General features: G+C 43.8%; 1 protein-coding gene and 1 pseudogene across 1 annotated transcript; one reads left to right on the forward strand and one right to left on the reverse strand.

Annotated features, from left to right (window-relative positions):
- Positions 1 to 893: 893 nt before the first annotated feature.
- On the reverse strand, positions 894 to 20970 carry LOC115154773 (proteasome maturation protein-like; annotated as a pseudogene).
- On the forward strand, positions 10277 to 13443 carry LOC115154772 (coiled-coil domain-containing protein 82). The gene is made up of 7 exons (XM_029701339.1): positions 10277 to 11089; positions 11265 to 11475; positions 11567 to 11659; positions 11756 to 11880; positions 12066 to 12236; positions 12386 to 12574; positions 12762 to 13443. Exons 1-7 carry the CDS (start codon positions 10565 to 10567, stop codon positions 12825 to 12827), a joined length of 1380 nt encoding a protein of 459 aa, XP_029557199.1. The 5' UTR covers positions 10277 to 10564; the 3' UTR covers positions 12828 to 13443.
- Positions 20971 to 21076: the final 106 nt, after the last annotated feature.

Here is a 21076-nt window from a genome sequence, read left to right on the forward strand (position 1 = left end):
ATACAATTGTGTTAAAGAGCAAGGTATGGAGGTGCTATCTAGAACCTACAAGGGTTCTAAGGCTGTCCCCATAGGATAAACATGAAAAACCATTTTTGGTTCCAGGCAGAACCTTTTTGGGTTCCATGTAGAGCCCTTACTACAGAGGATTCTACATGGAACCCAAATGGGTTCTGCCTGGAACCAAAAATGGTTATCCTATGAGGACAGCCAAATAAAGCTATTTTATAAGAGTGTATAGGCTATAGGTTATAGGACAGGTGAAATGGGGGGCTGACATTTGAATATGCAGAGATCAGTGCAAAAGTGTGTGTGTGTGTGAGTGAGGGAGGGAGAGAGGGGTGAGAGAGCGAGAGAGAGAGAGAAAGAGAGAGACAAAGAGAGAAGAAGCTGTTAGGCTGTGTGTGTGTCGTTGAGCGGTCCTATACATGTAGCATCAACTGCGAATTGAATATGCCACCTGCTGTATTTGTTTTGCCATTGCAGGTTCGGAAATGAACAGTTCTCGTTTTCTCTCTCTCTCTCTTTAATTTCTCTCTCTCCATTCAATGTGCTATATTTGCTGTGAAATACAGACAAATAATTACATTTAAAAATCACATCAAATACATTCACATACGTGTCAATGACATTAGATATGGTTTATTTATATATCATTTTTTATTCGCGGGCCTCATGTGCGTAATTGTTGTAGTTGAGGAATAAAGGAGAGGGAAATGTAAGTATTTAAAAAAAATGTTTGATTCAAAATCATCCACATTGCTCTAGCGGCCTGTAGGCCACGTGTGAAACTCATTCCTCAGAGGCCCTGTGTCTGCGGGTTTTCGCTCCATGCTTGTACTTGATGGATTAATTAAGGTCACTCATTAGTAAGGAACTCTCATCACCTGGTGTATTAATGAATTAATGACATTTTATTTTCGCGTCAAATCGCCAATTTGCAACTCATCCCTTATGAGATTAATTGACACATAAACAAACATTACAATAATTCAATGATAATTCTTCTTCCGGTGTTCTCTGCATTGCGCATCGCATAAAGACTGAAGGTAAAAATAAATACATAATAGTAAATAAGGTTATCCAAACAATAATTATATCCCTACAGCAGTAAAATAATATACATACATACATACATACATACATACATACATACATACATACATACATACATACATGCATACATACATACATACATACATACATACATACATACATACATACATACATACATACATACATACATACATACATACATACATACATACATACATACAGTACCAGTCCAAAGTTTGGACACACCTACTCATTCAAGGGTATTTCTTTGTTTTTATTTTCTACATTGTATAATAATAGACATCAAAACTATGAAATAACACATATGGAATCATGTAGTAAACATTTTTTTTTACACAAATCAAGATAACTGTTATATTTTAGATTATTCAAAGTAGCCACCATTTGCCTTGATGACAGCTTTGCACTCTTGGCATTCTCTAAACCAGCTTCACCTGAAATGCTTTTCCAACAGTCTTGTTAAAAGTTAATTTGTGAAATTTCTTTCCTTCTTAATGCGTTTGAGCCAATCAGTTGTGTTGTGACAAGGTAGGGGTGGTATACAGAAGATAGCCCTATTTGGTAAAAGACCAAGTCCGTATTATGACAAGAACAGCTCAAATAAGCAAAGAGAAATGACAGTCCATCATTACGTTAAGACATGAAGGTCAGTCAATATGGAACATTTCAAGAACTTTGAACGTTTCTTCAAGTGCAGTCGCAAAAACATCCAGCGCTATGAGGAAACTGGCTCTCATGAGGATCGCCACAGGAAAGGAAGACCCAGAGTTACTTCTGCTGCAGAGGATAAGTTCATTAGTTACCAACCTCAGATTACAGCTCAAATAAATGCTTCACAGAGTTCAAGTAACAGACACATCTCAACATCAACTGTTCAGAGGAGACTGCGTGAATCAGGCCTTCATGGTCAAATTGCTGCAAGGAAACCACTACTAAAGGATACCAATAAGAAGAAGAGACTTGCTTGGATCAAGAAACACAAGCAATGGCCATTAGACCGGTGGAAACCTGTCCCTTGGTCTGATGAGTCAAAATGGGAGATTTTTGGTTCCAACCACTGTGTCTTTCTGAGATGCAGAATAGGTGAACGGATGATCTCCGCATGTGTGGTTCCCACTGTGAAGCATGGAGGAGGAGGTGGGATGGTGCTTTGCTGGTGGTTTATTTAGAATTCAAGGTACACTTAACCAGCATGGCTACCACAACATTCTGCGGCGATACGCCATCCCATCTGGTTTGCGCTTTGAGGGACTATCATTTGGTTTTCAACAGGACAATGACCCAACACACCTCCAGGATGTGTAAGGGCTATTTGACCAAGAAGGAGAGTGATGGAGTGCTGCATCAGATGACCTGGCCTCCACAATCACATGACCTCAACCCAATTGAGATGGTTTGGGATGAGTCTGACCGCAGAGTGAAGGAAAAGCAGCCAACAAGTGCCCAGCATATGTGGGAACTACTTCAAGACTGTTTGAAAAGCATTCCTCATAAAGCTGGTTGAGAGAATGCCAAGCATGTGCAAAGCTATCATCAAGGCAAAGGGTGGCTATTTGAAGAATCTCAAATATAAAATATATTTTGATTTGTTTAACACTTTTGTGGTTACTACATGATTCCATGTGTGTTATTTCAAAGTTTTGATGTGTTCACTATTATTCTACAATGTAGAAAATAGTAAAAACATATATATATAAAGAAAATCCCTTGAATGAGTAGGTGTGTCCAAACTTTTGGCTGGTACTGTACATACATACATACATACATACATACATACATACATACATACATACATACATACATACATACATACATACATACATACATACATACATACATACATACATACATACACTGATAAATAAATACAGAAAAAAAGAAACAGAAGGCATTTGAACCCAGTCGGGCACAAAGAGAAGATTGATATGGGAGACAAGCCTATACACAATCTATATACAGTTGAAGTCGGAAGTTTACATACACCTTAGCCAAATATATTTAAACTCAGTTTTTCACAATTCCTGACATTTAATCCTAGTAAAAATACCCTGTCTTAGGACAGTTAGGATCACCACTTTATTTTTAAGAATGTGAAATGTCAGAATAATAGTAAAGAGAATGATTTATTTCAGCTTTTACTTCGTTCATCACATTCCCAGTGGGGCAGAAGTTTACATACACTCAATTAGTATTTGGTGGCATTGCCTTAAATTGTTTAACTTGGGTCATGCGTTTTGTGTAGCCTTCCACAAGCTTCCCACAATAAGTTGGGTGAATTTTGGCCCATTCCTCCTGACAGAGCTGGTGTAACTGAGTCAGGTTTGTAGGCCTCCTTGCTCGCACACACTTTTTCAGTTCTGCCCACACATTTTCTATGGGATTGAGGTCAGGGCTTTGTGATGGCCACTCCAATACTTCGACTTTGTTGTCCTTAAGCCATTTTGCCACAACTTTGGAAGTTTGCTTGGGGTCATTGTCCATTTGGAAGACCCATTTGCGACCAAGCTTTAACTTCCTGACTGATGTCTTGCGATGTTGCTTCAATATATCTACATAATTTTCCTCCCTCATGATGCCATCTATTTTGTGAAGTGCACCAGTCCCTCCTGCAGCAATGCACCCCCACAACATGATGCTGCCACCCCCGTGCTTCACGGTTGGGATGGTGTTCTTCGGCTTGCACTCCCCCTTTTTCCTCTAAACATAACAATGGTCATTATGGCCAAACAGTTCTATTTTTGTTTCATCAGACCAGAGGACATTTCTCCAAAAAGTACGATCTTTGTCCCCATGTGCAGTTGCAAACCGTAGTCTGGCTTTTTTATGGCAGTTTTGGAGCAGGTGCTTCCTTGCTGAGTGGCCTTTCAGGTTATGTCGATATAGGACTCGTTATACTGTGGATATAGATACTTTTGTACCTGTTTCCTCCAGCATCTTCACAAGATCCTTTGCTGTTGTTCTGGGATTGATTTGCACTTTTCGCACAAAAGTACATTCATCTCTAGGAGACAGAACGCATCTCCTTCCTGAACGGTATGACGGCTGCGTGGTCCCATGGTGTTTAAACCTGCGTACTATTGTTTGTACAGATGAACGTGGTCCCTTCAGGCGTTTGGAAAATGCTCCCAAGGATGAACCAGACTTGTGGAGGTCTACACATTTTTTTCTGAGGTCTTGGCTGATTTCTTTTGATTTTCTCATGATGTCGGCCTTGAAAGGTAGGCCTTGAAATACAAGGTAGGCCTTGAAATACATCCACAGGTACACCTCCAATTGACTCAAATGATGTCAATTAGCCTATCAGAAGCTTCTAAAGCCATGACATAATTTTCTGGAATTTGTATGTAAACTTCTGACCCACTGGAATTGTGATACAGTGAATTATATAAGTGAAATAATCTGTCTGTAAACAATTGTTGGAAAAATGACTTGTGTCATGCACAAAGTAGATGTCTTAACCGACTTGCCAAAACTATAGTTTGTTAACAAGACATTTGTGGAGTGGTTGAAAAACGAGTTTTAATGACTCCAACCTAAGTGTATGTAAACTTCCGACTTCAACTGTACACACGTACTATTTACCACATATAAGATTAATATTTTTACAATTTAACTGGTTGTCTAGGTCTTAATTGAAAGGGGAAAACAAAAACCTCCAGACACTCCGCCCACGGTGGAATGAGTTTGACACCCATGCTGTAGGACTATCACATTCCATGTACTGTCACGTTCTGACCAGTAAAGGGGTTATTTGTTATTGTAGTTTGGTCAGGACGTGGCAGGGGGGTATTTGTTTTATGTGGTTCGGGGTGTGTGTTTATGTAGAGGGGTGTTTGGTTAGTGTTTTCCGGGGTTTTTGGGCTATGTTCTATGTTAGTATATTTATATGTTCTAGTCTAGTCTTTTTAGTTCTATGTTTAGTTTATTGATTTGGCCTTCAATTGGAGGCAGCTGTTCCTCGTTGCCTCTGATTGAAGGTCCTATATAGAGGGGTGTGTTTTGTTTAGGTTTTGTGGGAAGTTGTGATTGTATAGCTGTGTTTAGCCTGTAATCCTGTTCGTTCGTACGTTTTCTTGTTTTGTTTTCTTGTTTTGTTTTCTTAAGTGTTCTAAATAAATATATAATGAGCACTCAACCCGCTGCGCTTTGGTCCACTTACTACGACGACCGTCACAGAACTTCCCACCACAAACGGACCAAGCAGCGGGGAAAGGAGCAGCAGGTGGACTATCGGGAGTTTTGGACTTGGGAGGAGATATTAGCCGGAGAGGGACCATGGAGAGAGGCTGAAGAGGACCGGGAACGCTACAGGGGAACACGGCTGGCAAGGAAGCCGGAGAGGCAGCCCCAATAATTTTTTTGGGGGGGGCACACGGGTAGTTTGGCTGGGCCAAGGGTGAGCCCTAAGCCAACTCCCCGTGCTTATTATGGGGAGCGTGTGGTGAAGAGAGCGCCGGTGTATGCGGAAGTGCGCACGATCTCGCCCATGCGCACGCACAGTCCGGTGCGAGTGATCCCAGCCCCTTGCAAGTGCCATGCTAGAGTGGGCATCCAGCCTGGAAGGAGGATGCCTGCGCAGCGCATCTGGCCACCAGTGCGCCTCCTAGGCCCAGGCTATCCTACGCCTGCTCTACGCATGGCAACCATCAGGCCTCTGCACAGCCCAGTCCGCCCTGTGCCAGCACTCTGCTCGTACAGGGCTACTATGACCATCCAGCCCGGACGGGTTGTGCAGGAGGTGCGCTCCAGACCTCCAGTGCTTACCCATGGTCCAGTGTATCCTGTTCCCGCTCCACGCACTAGCCCTGAGGTGCGTGTTTCCAGTCTGGCACATCCAAAGTCAGCACCACGCACCAGGCCTCCAGTGCGTCAGCCCAGTCCAACTCGTCCTGTTCCTGCTCCCCGCACTAGCCTTGGGGTGCGTGTATCCAGTCTGGCATCTCCAGTACCAGCCCCACGCACCAGGCCTCCAGTGCGTCAGCCCAGTCCAACTCGTCCTGTTCCTGCTCCCCGCACTAGCCTTGGGGTGCGTGTATCCAGTCTGGCATCTCCAGTACCAGCCCCACGCACCAGGCCTCCAGTGCATCAGCCCAGTCCAACTCGTCCTGTTTCTGTTCCCCGCACTAGCATTGGGGTGTGTGTATCCAGTCTGGCATCTCCAGTACCAGCCCCACGCACCAGACCTCCAGTGCGTCAGCCCAGTCCAACTCGTCCTGTTCCTGCTCCCCGCACTAGCCTTGGGGTGCGTGTATCCAGTCTGGCATCTCCAGTACCAGCCCCACGCACCAGGCCTCCAGTGCGTCAGCCCAGTCCAGCTCGTCCTGTTTCTGCTCCTCGCACTAGCCTTGGGGTGCGTGCCTCCAGTCTGGTACCTCCACTACCAGCCCCACGCATCAGGCTTTCAGTGCGCAGTCCCCGTCCAGAGCTTCCGACGACAGTACCCCGTCCAGAGCTTCCGACGACAGTACCCTGTCCAGAGCCTCCAACGACAGTACCCCGTCCAGAGCCTCCGGCAACAGTACCCCGTCCAGAGTGTCCGGAAACAGTGCCCCGTCCAGAGTGTCCGACGACAGTGCCCCGTTCAGAGTGTCCGGCAACAGTGCCCCGTCTAGAGATGGCCCACAGTCCGGAACCAAGAGACGGCCTACAGTCCGGAACCGAGTGAGACGGCCTACAGTCCGGAACCGAGTGAGACGGCCTACAGTCCGGAACCGTGTGAGACGGCCTACAGTCCGGAACCGTGTGAGACGGCCTACAGTCCGGAACCGAGTGAGACGGCCTACAGTCCGGAACCGAGTGAGACGGCCTACAGTCCGGAACCGAGTGAGACGGCCTACAGTCCGGAACCGAGTGAGACGGCCTACAGTCCGGAATCGGCGCTGCCAGAGTCGCCCTACAGTCCGGAGCTCCCAGAGTCGCCCGTCTGCCCGAGGTCTACAGCGAAGTGCTTCAGCCCGGGGTGGACAGGTTAGGTGGGGGACTAAGGCCAGAGCCTGGGCCACCTCCACAGTAGGAGGATTGGAGAGGGGGGGGTGTAGCACGGGAACCGTCGGTGACGGCAGCCACCCTCCCTTCCCTCCCTTTAGTTTGGGGGGTTTATTTTGTGGGGGGGGTACTGTCACGTTCTGACCAGTAAAGGGGTTATTTGTTATTGTAGTTTGGTCAGGACGTGGCAGGGGGGGTATTTGTTTTATGTGGTTCGGGGTGTGTGTTTATGTAGAGGGGTGTTTGGTTAGTGTTTTCCGGGGTTTTTGGGCTATGTTCTATGTTAGTATATTTCTATGTTCTAGTCTAGTCTTTTTAGTTCTATGTTTAGTTTATTGATTTGGCCTTCAATTGGAGACAGCTGTTCCTCGTTGCCTCTGATTGAAGGTCCTATATAGAGGGGTGGGTTTTGTTTGGGTTTTGTGGGAAGTTGTGTTTAGCCTGTAATCCTGTTCGTTCGTACGTTTTCTTAAGTGTTCTAAATAAATATATAATGAGCACTCAACCCGCTGCGCTTTGGTCCACTTACTACGACGACCGTTACATGTACACTGTGCAGACTTAGGGTGTGTTCGTAAATTCAATCTGGAGTGCCAGAGTGCGCTCTGGGCGTTCGTATATTCCGAGTGTTGTCAGATTGTCCGTTCGTAAATTCATCAGTTATTCTTCGTGTCTGGCACACTCAGATTAGAGTCCTCTGAAACCGTAGTAGATAGCCAAAGGGAATTTACGAACGCACCCTTAATGCTGCGTAAATTCGTGACCATGGAGAAGGGTAAACAAATGCAGAAAGGGGTTGGAAGAATGGCTGCGACAAATGAAACAGCGCAAGAATCTGTCGATGGGCCATATTACCTAAAAAATGTGTTGATACCAGATGACAAAAGACGATTATCAATATGAGGAAGTTCTGGCCTATGAAGAAAGGAGCATGGCAGAGGGGGATGAGGATTTGGAGGCTGCGATAAGAGCATTGCGCGATGCCTCAGATGAAACGGGGTCCGTGTTACAGAGCAGAGGCTCAGCTAAGCAACCCATCTCCCACATTCCAGACGTGGTGGATAATTTTATCCGCAACTTCCTTGTCAAAATGGGCATGAGCAGAACTTTGGATTGCTTCCAAGCAGAGTGGTACGAAATGGAGCTGAGGGGGTTGTTGAATACCGAGCTGGTGGAGTTTGTGTCTGACGCATATACGCACAACAAATTTATAGACAATGAGCTGAAGAATGTGCAGAGAGAGTGGGACAGCTTAAGTCAGGCAGCTTTCAAAGCTGGTGAAACACTGGTCAAGCTTCAGAAAGAGAGGGATTTCCATCGACTGCAGCATAAGTGTCTTGTCCAAGAGAAGAGCAGGCTTGTTTAATACAACAAACAACTGAAGAAGCACTATAGTTCATATGAGCCTGCACTGAAGCAGCTGAGTGATAGGTACCAACGTTCCAGCGTTCATCCACCTCTGGCCTGCTCGCCTCCCTACCTCTGAGGAAGCACAGCTCCCGCTCAGCCCAGTCAAAACTGTTCGCTGCTCTGGCACCCCAATGGTGGAACAAGCTCCCTCACGACGCCAGGACAGCGGAGTCAATCACCACCTTCCGGAGACACCTGAAACCCCACCTCTTTAAGGAATACCTGGGATAGGATAAAGTAATCCTTCTACCCCCCCCCCCCAAAAGATTTAGATGCACTATTGTAAAGTGGTTTTTCCACTGGATATCTTAAGGTGAATGCACCAATTTGTAAGTCGCTCTGGATAAGAGCGTCTGCTAAATGACTTAAATGTAAATGTACCAAGTGGCGCTGAAACAGAAAATGCTCATCAGTTTAGAGGGACAGAACATGTGGCCAACAGCCTGGAAGCCACCCTGCGTAATACACACTGGTCTTCCCCCAGAATAGGAGAAATACCAGAGTCTGGGGAAAGAGTCCGACTACAGAATGATGGAATTGCCCTCAATGACCAAGACAAAGACCCAACCAAAAAACACAGCTCAGAAACACCCCAAAGACTCTTGAGTTTCCTGTCAGCAACTGTGTGAACCCCTACTTGGGCCAAATGAAAGCTCTGGCATCACAGGGCACCAAAGCATATGAATTCCGCCTCACCAACTCACTGAAGGCCCATACACTGCCTCGCCCTGCACCCCGCAAATGTATTGAAGCCTCCTCCAGTGACGACCAGCTCTGGAGGTTGTGGGGTATGTCTGTCGGGGAGATGATCATGACTGGGGAGGGTCAAAGTGATTGGCTCTTTGACTGCAGCTTTCACCCAAATGGTGGAAGCCTGGGCCACCACCAGTGGAGACACAACAGTAAGGATCTGGGATTTCTCCCAAGGCCACTGCATCCTGACTCTGGATGGCCCCACCCATGCCACATGGTGCTGCTCCTTCCACTCATGTGGTGACTTTGTTGCCTACTGCTCAAAGGACAATACTACAAAGGTGTGGGACCTGCAAAGCTGCTGATAAAACCCTGTCTTTGTGGGAAGCCCTTTTATGGCCACCAGCATTCCTGCAACCATGCCACCTTTAATGCACTGGGTGACACTGTTGCCTCCTATGAATTATACGGTATAGTCAAACGATGGGATATGAGAAAAGTAGCAGTTATGATAACCATGGAAACTGGGCCACATCCTAGCAACCAAGTGGCCTTCCACCCATCAGGCCGGACACTGGCTATCGCTAGTAATGATGGCTCAGTTAAACTGGTGGAGCTGGCATCAACTCAGGTGTCCGGTTTATTGTCCGTAGTGTAATCTATGATCACAAGGGGGAGTACTTATTATCAGCAGGGTCAGATTCTCACAGGGTCAGATTCTCATGAAATTAATAAATGCTAAAAATGCTTTCTTGCTGATTATAAATGTCAAAACGCCTTCTTATTGCTGACATGTGTTTTTGACATGTGTTACATTGTTTGATTATCTTATTTGTGAAGAACATTTACCACTTTTCCAGAATAAAATATGATTTTTAAAATAGAATACTCATTTATTTCTGAATTGAGGCATGAATAAATAAATAAATAAGCTTTTAACAACATATTTTATATAAATAAACCTTATTTGTATACATGATGCACTTTAGCAAAAAATATATATCACTAATTGACTTCATACAAGTAGCCTAGCAGTGGGCCCCAAAAAAAACGAGTAATTTATCTAGAATGGCCGGGAGAGGCGCTATGATTTTAGAGGCCATTTTGAGTGGAGGGCGGGAGTCTAGAGCGGAAGTGGGAAGAAGCACACGACAACATCAACAAAACAAAACAAAAGGTGCACACGAGATATAATTCGATTTTTTTTAAAGGTTCACCGTGGTTAAAGCTTGGTATCAACCCAGATCAACGTTGTTTACATATGATTGCGCGCATTTTTTTTTTTTAATTAGCATGTTCTGCATCTCACATTAGCTAATTGCTAGCTAGCCAGCCAGTATTGCCAACGTTATTTAACGTTTATTTGGACTGTTAACTTGGCAACACTGCGTAAACAATAATGGAAAGCCTGTACAAGCGTAAAGTGTTCGCAACGTTGCGAAAAAATAAAGCTGAAGCGTCGAAGAAAAGGGCTCAAATCGGTTTGCCGTCGTCTATCCTTGATGACAGTGACGAGGAGTCCTGCGCGAGCACGACCAGCATCAGCGCTTCAGAGAGTGACTATCAGAATTCGGACAGTGGGAGCGAAAGTACACCTGCCAGTGGGGAACAGAGCCCTGCCAGCGATGGTAGTAGCTCCAGCGAAGGTAGGTCCCGTCCTCGTCGGAAGCGCGTCCTCGCAGACAGCTCCAGCGACTCTGACAGCGACGTAGGAACCAAGCCTAAAAGGAAAGTCGTTCCCAAAAAACGCGTAAAACAACAAAGCCACGATTCCGATTCGGAGGACGAGAGTGCTGCAGAAAAGGACAAAAAAGTTGCCGAAGCTAAACAGACCGCAGCTAAACGAAAGCAACGGCAGTCTAAACTCCTGGCATTATCCAAGAAGATGAAGTCCCGCGTTCCGAAACGCAGGGGCACGTTGGAGGTATCTTACCACCATATCATGTAAACGAGCATGACATAAGTGTTGATCCTTTGGGCAGAATCATGTTGCATATACCCACAATAATCTGTCCATATATGGACTGAGGAAACATTCTTTGTTGTTGAACATTGTTTTACAACCCATGTATTGCTGTGGTTCTCTTGTAAATATCCAGGATTCAAGTGATGAAGACAAGGGTAAAGTAGCTGAAGATGTTAGTGGCGATAATGATGAAGAAGAGGATACCCCCGAACTATTGCTGGGCAGCAGTGAAGAAGAGGCAGCAGATCACAGCGACAGTCTGAAGGACTTCATAGTTGAGGATAAGACAGGGGACAAGAATGAGGAGGTGTCAGATGAAATAGCTGTTTCTCTTCCACGCCAGTGTGAGTCAGCTGACACTATCATGGGTCAATATTCACAGGTAAAAGCACGCTGAGTTGTATGATTACTTTGCTTTTTTCCTCCTTTTGTTAGTCATCACTGGGTCTCAGCTCAATCACTTTCAAGTGGTCCTCAAAGCCCTTATGATCAACGTCCTGGATGAAACCTTTCTCAAGTCTCTTTATGGTAAGTGTTTTTAAACAATAGCGGTCTCAAAAACCATCCCCAATCAACTGCATGATCCAAGTGTAGGGAATCTATTTGGTTGATAACTGTGAGCAGGCGGTGATCGGACAAAGCGATATGCTCAGGAGATGAAGGCGTCGCTGTTCCACTTTGATGAGCGGACAATCCTCCCTCGCTTGGAGAACCTGAAACAGCGGAGCCGCTGGACCGACCGGTACAAGGTGAAGAACCATTTCACAGAGAACTTAGACAGGAGTTTGTGTGTAGTCATTCAACGTTGGCTGCATATTCACTGATCTCATCTGTATACAGCTATGCTTGTACTTTGGCTAAGTCGTCCATTCTTATATTATGTTCAAAAACAGTATATGCAAACTGTTATGTGTTTTTGTGTGTCCACGTGCAGGAGCGTGTGGAGTGTTACCCCAAGGTCCGGCTTTTGAAGTTAGGATTGCATCGGAGTGTTTGTGAGGCATGCAAGCTCCAGAGACAATGCAGTTTCAGTGTGCGTCTCTCAGGGCAACTGTACGATCTCAACAGCCTCGAAGAGGACCAATTCATGCCCGATGACACACAGGTACTACATCTGAGAAGAAATCAACACTGTCTTTGTTTTATCCATCTCGGTCCCTAGAAGAAAGCACACAAATTTTGTGAAATGTCAGGTTTGCTGTTTGAGTGTTTTCAATGACAGGTCACCTTGCATGTGTCTTTCCTAAATGGCAGGCTTTCAGTGTGGGCTCCGTTTGTGCCAGCCGAACAGAGGTGTATCATGCTCTGAAACATTTCAAGTACCACTTGTTTCAACACTGCCGGACAGTGATGGAGGAGGAGGAGAAGAATGGAGAGGAGCCAGTGAAGGAAACAGTGAAAAGGGTGTTCACCAAACTGGAGGAGAGGGGCTGGATCTCAGAGGTATGTACCCCACTTTCCCTCCATAAAATAACAGTACCCCTCATTGAATTACCATCCACATCTGTCTGTTTCAGAAAACCCTCTGATTTGTTCCCCCACACTGTCATTTTGTGGAATAGAAATCAATACTCTCTGATTTTCCTCACTGACACTCCCTCACCACTTCACTCCCACATTTCTCTTTCAGCAATATGAGAAGTTCCAGGACCATCTCAATGATGCAGACTACTTCCAGGAGGAGAAGCTAGACTGAAGGATTACGACAAACAGGATAAAGGATCCATATCTACATCCTATTATAGGCATCCATTTAACAGTTTTATGGTTTATTCTGCACATTGTTAGGGAAGAAGTATTTGATTAATATATATATACTGTTTATTTGACTTCTTCAATTCAATGTTAACGTTTGAGATTAGTGAGAAGCTTTTAAAAACCATTTCCTCTTTTTGTTACCATTTAAGAAGACATCTATTACATCTGTATTATATCAACCATTTTATATCATGCTCATAACTCTTACAGTATATACTATACGTCTGCACTAAATGTATCTGCAAAGTTTGAGAGATGAAGCAGAATACTCTGGTACTGCTGTAAATCAAAGAAATGTTACTCCTGAGTTCTTTAAACTATCCTGGTTACCTTCCCTACTTAGTTGAAGCAGTGTTGTCCGTCCAATAGTTAAGATAATGCCAAATGGAGTTTGCAACGACAGATGACCTCAAATGACATGAGTAATGTTCTATATTGCGGATTACACTATCTAGTGTAGAAAGATGGTATGACTCTTCTGAGTTTTGCTTCATTTCTATTAAAAAGCTTGTGTGATGCTTCATAAAACAAATAATAAAAACTCCATTAAACAATATCTTGTCCAACAGTGCATAATTCAGTATAAAATATGATTGTCTTTAAAGACATGCAAGAAGCCAACCAAAAGTATTAAAAAAAAAAAAATACAAATGAAACCACATACATGACAAATGTAACATAGTTAGGAGACGTCCTTTTTCGATTCTACCGCACCTGCTGTCTCGACCTCTGAATGTTCGGCTATGAAAAGCCAACTGACATTGACTCCTGAGGTACTGACCTTTTGCCCCCTCTGAAACCACTGTGATTATTATTTGACCCAGCTGGTCATTTATGAAGAACAATCTGGCCTTAATGGCCATGTACTCATAATCTCCACCCGGCACAGCCAGAAGAGGACTGGCCACCCCTCAGAGCCTGGTTCCTCTCTAGGTTTCTCCCTAGGTTCCTGCCTTTCTAAGGAGTTTTTTCCTAGCCACCATGCTTCTGCATTGCTTGCTGTTTGGGGTTTTAGGCCGGGTTTCTGTATAGCACTTTGTGACATCTGCTGATGTAAAAAGGGCTTCGTAACTAAATTTGATTGAAAATAAATGTTATTGATCCTCACATCCCAACTTGTACTGCATCATGAAATGTGGCTCTCCCATCAATTCACATTGGGCTTGATCTGCAAGAAAACACATATGACCACAACGTTAGTTACACACCCAACCTTTTGTAAAACAGCTGAATGATAGCAGTATTCAAATACGCACCATTAAGAATGTCCTCGAACCCAAAGCTCTCATCCCTCCCTCTGAATGTGTCAAGAGCAAGTGCTGAATCAGAGAATAAGATAAAAGCAGAATAACTACACAGTAAATGGGAAAGACAGATATTACCACATGCCTGTGCAGTCCATTTCAGTGAGTGGATGGTTTTACATGTCTTATTGCCATGTACTTCATTTTTAGTTTAAGAGGGGCATGGAGGCCCTGAATGTACCTGAGTGTTGGACAAATTCTTCTTGTCCTGGTTTAGCTGGAAGTGTATTTTTTTGAATTAACGTATAATCAGGTTAATGCACACTTCATTTTATCAGGAGGTAAAATGTCCACCGAAGACATTAGATGCAATTTTATGGATGTTCAGTTATTCATGCATATCTCTTGGAGCTACAGTGCCTTCAGAAATTATTCACACCCCTTGACCTTTTCCACATTTTGTTGTGTTACAGCCTGAATATAAAATTGATTAAATTTAGATTTTTTTGGTCACTGGCCTACACACAATACCCTATAATGTCAAAGTGCAATTATGTACAATTTGTACAAATGAATTAAAAGTGAATAGCTGAAAAAAAAGCTGTCTTGAGTCAATAAGTATTCAAACCCGTTGTTATGTCAAGCCTAAATAAGTTCAGGAGTAAAAATGGGCTTAACAAGTCACATAATAAGTTGCATGGACTCACTCTGTGTGCAATAATAGTGTTTAACATGATTTTTGAATGACTACCTCATCTCTGTACCCCACACACACAATTATCTGTAAGGTCCCTCAGTCGAGCAGTGAATTTCAAACACAGATTCAACCACAAAGACCTGGGTTTTCCAATGTTTCGCAAAGAAGGGCACCTATTGGTAGATGGGTACAATTTTTCAAAAGCAGACATTGAATACAGCGGTGGTCAGTGCCATTTAAGATGAGGGAGAACAATTTATTTTTTCATGAGCATGGCCTTGTTCCTATTACAGCATATTGGATGACTGTCATTCATATTTCATTCACTCAGTTTAATGTAACAGCGATAGGTTTAGGCTACTACATGATACTCTAATTTTCCCTATACCCATCATGAGGTTGCTAAAACCTAGCCTAGGAATGACAGTTTACAACGTAGGTGCACGCAGGTCGAGAGACAAATTTGAGGTGACACTCTTGCCAGCATCTAGCTGAGTTAGTGTGTAATCATTAGTCCAACAGTTGCAAACGAGAGTTTCTATTGGACACATTCAGGTATGTTTATCCTCGTTTTGTTCCGTTTGCTTGCGTTTAAGAAACGTTTTTCAACATAATCGGCGGAATGAATACACCCGATCACTTTCATAGCAGCCACATTGTATTCCTTCTCTCATCTATATGCTCTCCTCCTCTCACCTTGTCCCTTCGCATGGTACGACTCTTCTGAGTTGCTTAATTTCTATCAAAAAGCTTCTGTGATGCTTCATAAAACGAATAATAAAAACTCCATTAAACAATATGTTGTCCATCAGCATATAATTGCAGTGACACATGGACAGACAATACTGCCTTGCACACTCTTGCCTGCATCTAGCTGATATAGGGTGTAATCATTAGTCCAACAGTTGCAAACAAGAGTTTCTACTGGACAAATTCAGGTATGTTTATCCTCATTTTGTTCCGTTTGCTTGCGTTTAAGAAACGTTTTTATAACATAATCGGCGGAATGAATACACCCCTAATCACGAGCAAACACAGTTCACTTTCATAGCAGCCACGTTGTATTCCTTCTCTCCTCTATGTGCTCTCCTCCTCTCACATTGTCCCTTCGCATGTGGACTTCAATGCACAACACATCAGCTGTATGTGACCAGGCGAAAAAACCTTTCCAAGCTAAACTGCTACACACAGCCTACATCAATGTCACCCTATATAAGTAATGTCATAGTCAGCATAGCTAATAGAACTAACGTGTTAGTAAACCCGCTCCTATCATGCAGTAGAGTGTACAGTCAGTAAGCAGTTACACCGGTGGCAAAACATTTGTAAAACCAAAAGCTTACCTTGACTTGGAAGAGTTCCAGTGTTGTGTTGGAAAGTCATAGCCAGCGAGCTGACGTAACATCCCTCTGTTTGAGCAGGGTGTTTCAGTAGGCTAAACTAGCTAAGTGAAACTGAAAGTTTAAAAAATGATGAAATCTCTCTCTATTTCTCTCTTGCTTCTCCTTCATTTTGGAAGAAATGTATGTGTTAAACAGTTCAACTACTGTGTTTCTCTCTCTTTGAGTCAACTACTCACCACATTTCATGCACTGCAGTGCCAGCTAGCTGTAGCCTATGCTCTCAGTACTAAATACATTTTCTGATTGTTTGATTGGGTGGACAACATGTCAGTACATTCTGCAAGAGCTCTGGTAGGTTGAAGGACATCCTCCGGAAGTTGTCATAATTACTGTGTAAGTCTATGGAAGGGGGTGAGAACCATGAGCCTCTTAGGTTTTGTTTTGAAGTCAGTGTACCCAGAGGAGGACGTAAGCTAGCATTCCTCCAGCTACACCATGGTGCTACCCTACAGAGTGCTGTTGAGGCTACTGTAGACCTTCTTTGCAAAATAGAGTGTTTAATCAATTATTTGGTGACGTGATTATATTTAGTATAGTTTAATCTAAAAGGATAACTTTAATGTTTTACTATTTTTATTTTGATGAAATTCCCTGAGGAGGATGGTCCTCCCCTTCCTCCTCCTCGGAGCCTCCACTGATTGAATATCCCTTTGAGCAAATTACACTTGGATGGGTATCAATACGTCCAGTCACTACAAAGATTCAAGCGTACTTCCTAACTCAGTTGCCAAAGAGGAAGGAACCGCTCAGGGATTTCACCATGAGGCCAGTGGTGACTTTAAAAGGGCTACAGTGTTTAATAGCTGTGACAGGAGAAAACTGAGAATGGATCAACAACATTGTAGTTACTCCACAACACTAACCTAATTGACAGATACAACACATTACGTAGTACCACTGCATATTTTCATACATAGTGGTTGCTGCATCATGTTATGGGTATACTTGTAATCATTAAGGACTGGGGAGTTTTTCGGATAAAAATTAAACGGAATTGAGCTAAGCACAGGCAAACCCCTAGACACAAACCTGGTTCACTCTGCTTTCCACCAGACACTGGGAGATGAATTAACATTTCAGCAGGACAATAATCTAAAACACAAGGCCAAATCTACACTGGATTTGGTTACCAAGAAGACAGTGAATGTTCCTGAGTGGCAGAGTTACAGTTTTGACTTAAATCTGCTTAAAAATCTATGGCAAGACCTGAAAATGGTTGTCTAGCAATTTGACAGAGCTTGAAGAATTTTGAAAAGAATAATGGCAAATGTTGCACAATCCAGGTGTGGAAAGCTCTTGGAGACTTACCCAGAAAGACTATAATCCCTGCCAAAGGTGATTCTAACATGTATTGAGTCAGGGGGTTAAATACATATCTAATCAAATCAAACTTTATTTGTCACATGCGCCGAGTACAACAAGTGTAGACTTTACCGTGAAATGCTTACTTACAAGCCCTTAACTAACAGTGCAGTTCAAGAAGAAGAAAATATTTACCAAGTAGACTAAAATAAAAAGTCATAATAAAAAGTAACACAATAAGAATAACAATAACGAGGCTAAATACAGGGGGCACTGGTACCGAGTCTGTGTGCAGGGGTACAGGCTATTTGAGGTAATCTGTACATGTAGGTAGGGGTGAAGTGACTATGCATAGGTAACAAACAAACAAACAGCGAGAAGCATCAGTGTACAAAGGGGGGGGGGGGGGTCAATGTAAATTGTCCTGTGGCGATTTTATGAATTGTTCAGCAGTCTTATGGTTTGGGGGTAGAAGCTGTTGAGGAGCCTTTTGGTCCTAGACTTGGCGCTCTGGTACCTCTTGCCATGCGTTAGCAGAGAAAACAGTCTATAACTTGGGTGACTGGAGTCTCTGACAATTTTATGGGCTTTCCTCTGACACTGCCTATTATATAGGTCCTTGATGGCAGGAAGCTTGGCCCCAGTGATGTACTGGGCCGTTAGCACTACCCTCTGTAGCGCCTTACGGTCAGACGCCAAGCAGTTGCCATACCTAGCGGTGATGCAACCGGTCAGGATGCTCTTGATGGTGCAGGTGTAGAACCTTTTGAGGATCTGGGGATCCATGCCAATGACCCACATCTAATCTAGATATATTAGCATTTAAGAATATATATTTTTTTAGTTTCTTCCACTTTTACATTACAGAGTATGTTGTGTGGGTCCTTGACAAAAAATGACAATTAAATCCATTTTAATCCCACTTTGTAACAACTAAATGTGAAAAAATGCAAAGGGTGTGAATACTTTCTGAAGGCACTGTGTGTGTTTGTGAGCAGGTAGGGCCAGTGTGGGTAGGGCACCAGCCCACTTTAAACCAGCAAGTCTCATGTTTTTCTGGGGAGCTGCTCATTCCTCACGCTGGAAAACCTGTGGGTACAGCAACACAAGACATATCGTGCTTATCACTGGGTGTCAGTAAATGGGCTTTGGCCGATACTTTTTAAATTGGCATCAGTAAAAAGGTGTCCCTGAATATGTGTTGTGGCTGACACTCACCTGCTTCGGAGCGTGTCCTGGACACCATAAGGTCCCGCATGGGGACATAGACCTGTGATTGGAACAATGTCCTTTAGTTGTGCATATAGTCCACGACAATTCTGCAATACAGAGAAGTCTTTTCATTGTCATACAGACACCAGGCTGTAGAAAATGTACTTCAATGTAGTTGCCTTTGAGTGCTGATTAGGTTACGTTGCTAGTTAATTAGCTATTGTATAGAAAAATAACCCAAGATCTGTGTTGTGTTTAGAGGCAGCCTGCACCTCTCTACTGTACAGACTCCATTCCTTTCCTATGTAGAGAAGGAGCTCAATGAATTTCTCAATTTCTCCATCTTTGGGGAACCAATAAGGAAAGTCCCGTTACAATCAAATACATTGATAACTAAACTCAGCAAAAAAAGAAACGTTCTCTCACTGTCAACTGCATTTATTTTTAGCAAACTTAACATGTGTAAATATTTGTATGAACATAACAAGATTCAACAACTGAGACATAAACTGAACAAGTTCCACAGACATGTGACTAACAGAAATTGAATAATGTGTCCATGAACAAAGGGGGGGTCAAAATCAAAAGTAACAGTCAGTATCTGGTGTGGCCACCAGCTGCATTATGTACTGCAGTGCATCTCCTCCTCAAGGACTGCACCAGATTTGCCAGTTCTTGCTGTGAGATGTTACCCGACTCTTCCACCAAGGCACCTGCAAGTTCCCGGACATTTCTGAGGGTAATGGCCCTAGCCCTCACCCTCCAATCCAACAGGTCCCAGACGTGCTCAATGGGATTGAGATCCGGCTCTTCGCTGGCCATGGCAGAACACTGACATTCCTGTCTTGTAGGAAAAAGTACCACATGAGGGAGGAGGATGTCTTCCCTGAAGGACCCTCCACCTCCAAATCGATCCCGCTCCAGAGTACAGGCCTCGGTGGAGCGCTCATTCCTTCGACAATAAACCCGAATCCAACCATCACCCCTGTTGAGACAAAACCGCAACTCGTCAGTGAAGAGCACTTTTTGCCAGTCCTGTCTGGACCAGCGATGGTGGGTTTGTGCCCATAGGCGACGTTGTTGCCGGTGATGTCTGGTGAGGACCTGCCTTACAACAGGCCTACAAGCCCTCAGTCCAGCCTCTCTCAGCCTATTACGGACAGTCTGAGCACTGATGGAGGGATTGTGCATTCCTGGTGTAACTCGGGCAGTTGTTGTTGCCATCCTGTACCTGTCCCGCAGGTGTGATGTTTGGATGTACCGATCCTGTGCAGGTGTTGTTACACGTGGTCTGCCACTGTGAGGACGATCAGCTGTCCGTCCTGTCTCCCTGTAGCGCTGTCTTAGACGTCTCACAGTACGGACATTGCAATTTATTGCCCTGGCCACATCTGCAGTCCTCATGCCTCCTTGCAGCATGCCTAAGGCACGTTCACGCAGATGAGCAGGGATCTGGGCATCTTTCTTTTGGTGTTTTTCTAGATCAGTAGAAAGGCCTCCTTAGTGTCCTAAGTTTTCATAACTGTGACCTTAATTGCCTACCGTCTGTAAGCTGTTAGTGTCTTAACGACCGTTCCACAGGTGCATGTTCATTAATTGTTTATGGTTCATTGAACAAGCATGGGAAACAGTGTTTAAACCCTTTACAATGAAGATCTGTGAAGTTATTTGGATTTTTACAAATTATCTTTGAAAGACAGGGCCCTGAAAAGGGACGTTTCTTTTTTTGCTGAGTTTATGTATGTATGTATGTATGTATGTATGTATGTATGTATGTATGTATGGACCTATGCAATTTAACTAGATGGTAACATATAGCCAGCTGGCTGTAAGCCCCCTTGTGTTCTCGAGAGCTAGTATGGACCAAACAAAGCTCGCTTGTGTTAGCTGCTAACGTTAGTTGTGTAACATTTAATTAACCTTTATTTAACTAGGCAAGTCAGTAAACAACAAATTCTTATTTACAATTACGGCCTACCCCGGGCCAATTGTGCGACGCCATGGGACTCCCAATCACGGCCGGATGTTATTAACAGTTAACTTAACTAGATAGCTAACTGCAACATTGTCGTTTACCTCTCAAAATTGGGTCAATATAGAACGTGTTTTGTATAGTAATATGCTATATGGCACTGGGTTCGAATAATTGTAAATAACAAAGCTAGCAAACTACTCGAAATACGCACCATGATTTCCACTAGTTACCACAGCCGCAAAATTGGCCATGTTGTAAAAAGGCTGTCTATTCATTCATGCTGGCTAACGTTACAGTACTTCCGGTCATGGTGCCGAGGCTCTGAGTCGCAAGCTACAACCAAAATGTCTCATC

The sequence above is a fragment of the Salmo trutta genome, chromosome 19 (genome assembly GCF_901001165.1).
Source record: "Salmo trutta chromosome 19, fSalTru1.1, whole genome shotgun sequence".
Lineage (NCBI taxonomy): Eukaryota > Metazoa > Chordata > Actinopteri > Salmoniformes > Salmonidae > Salmo > Salmo trutta.

Coding starts and splice junctions, on each gene's coding strand:
- LOC115154772 (XM_029701339.1), top strand. CDS start 10,565: ATGGAAAGCCTGTACAAGCGTAAAGTGTTCGCAACGTTGCGAAAAAAT. Junction 11,476..11,566: donor TGTTTCTCTTCCACGCCAGT/GTGAGTCAGCTG, acceptor TCCTTTTGTTAG/TCATCACTGGGTCTCAGCTC. Junction 12,237..12,385: donor TCATGCCCGATGACACACAG/GTACTACATCTG, acceptor CCTAAATGGCAG/GCTTTCAGTGTGGGCTCCGT.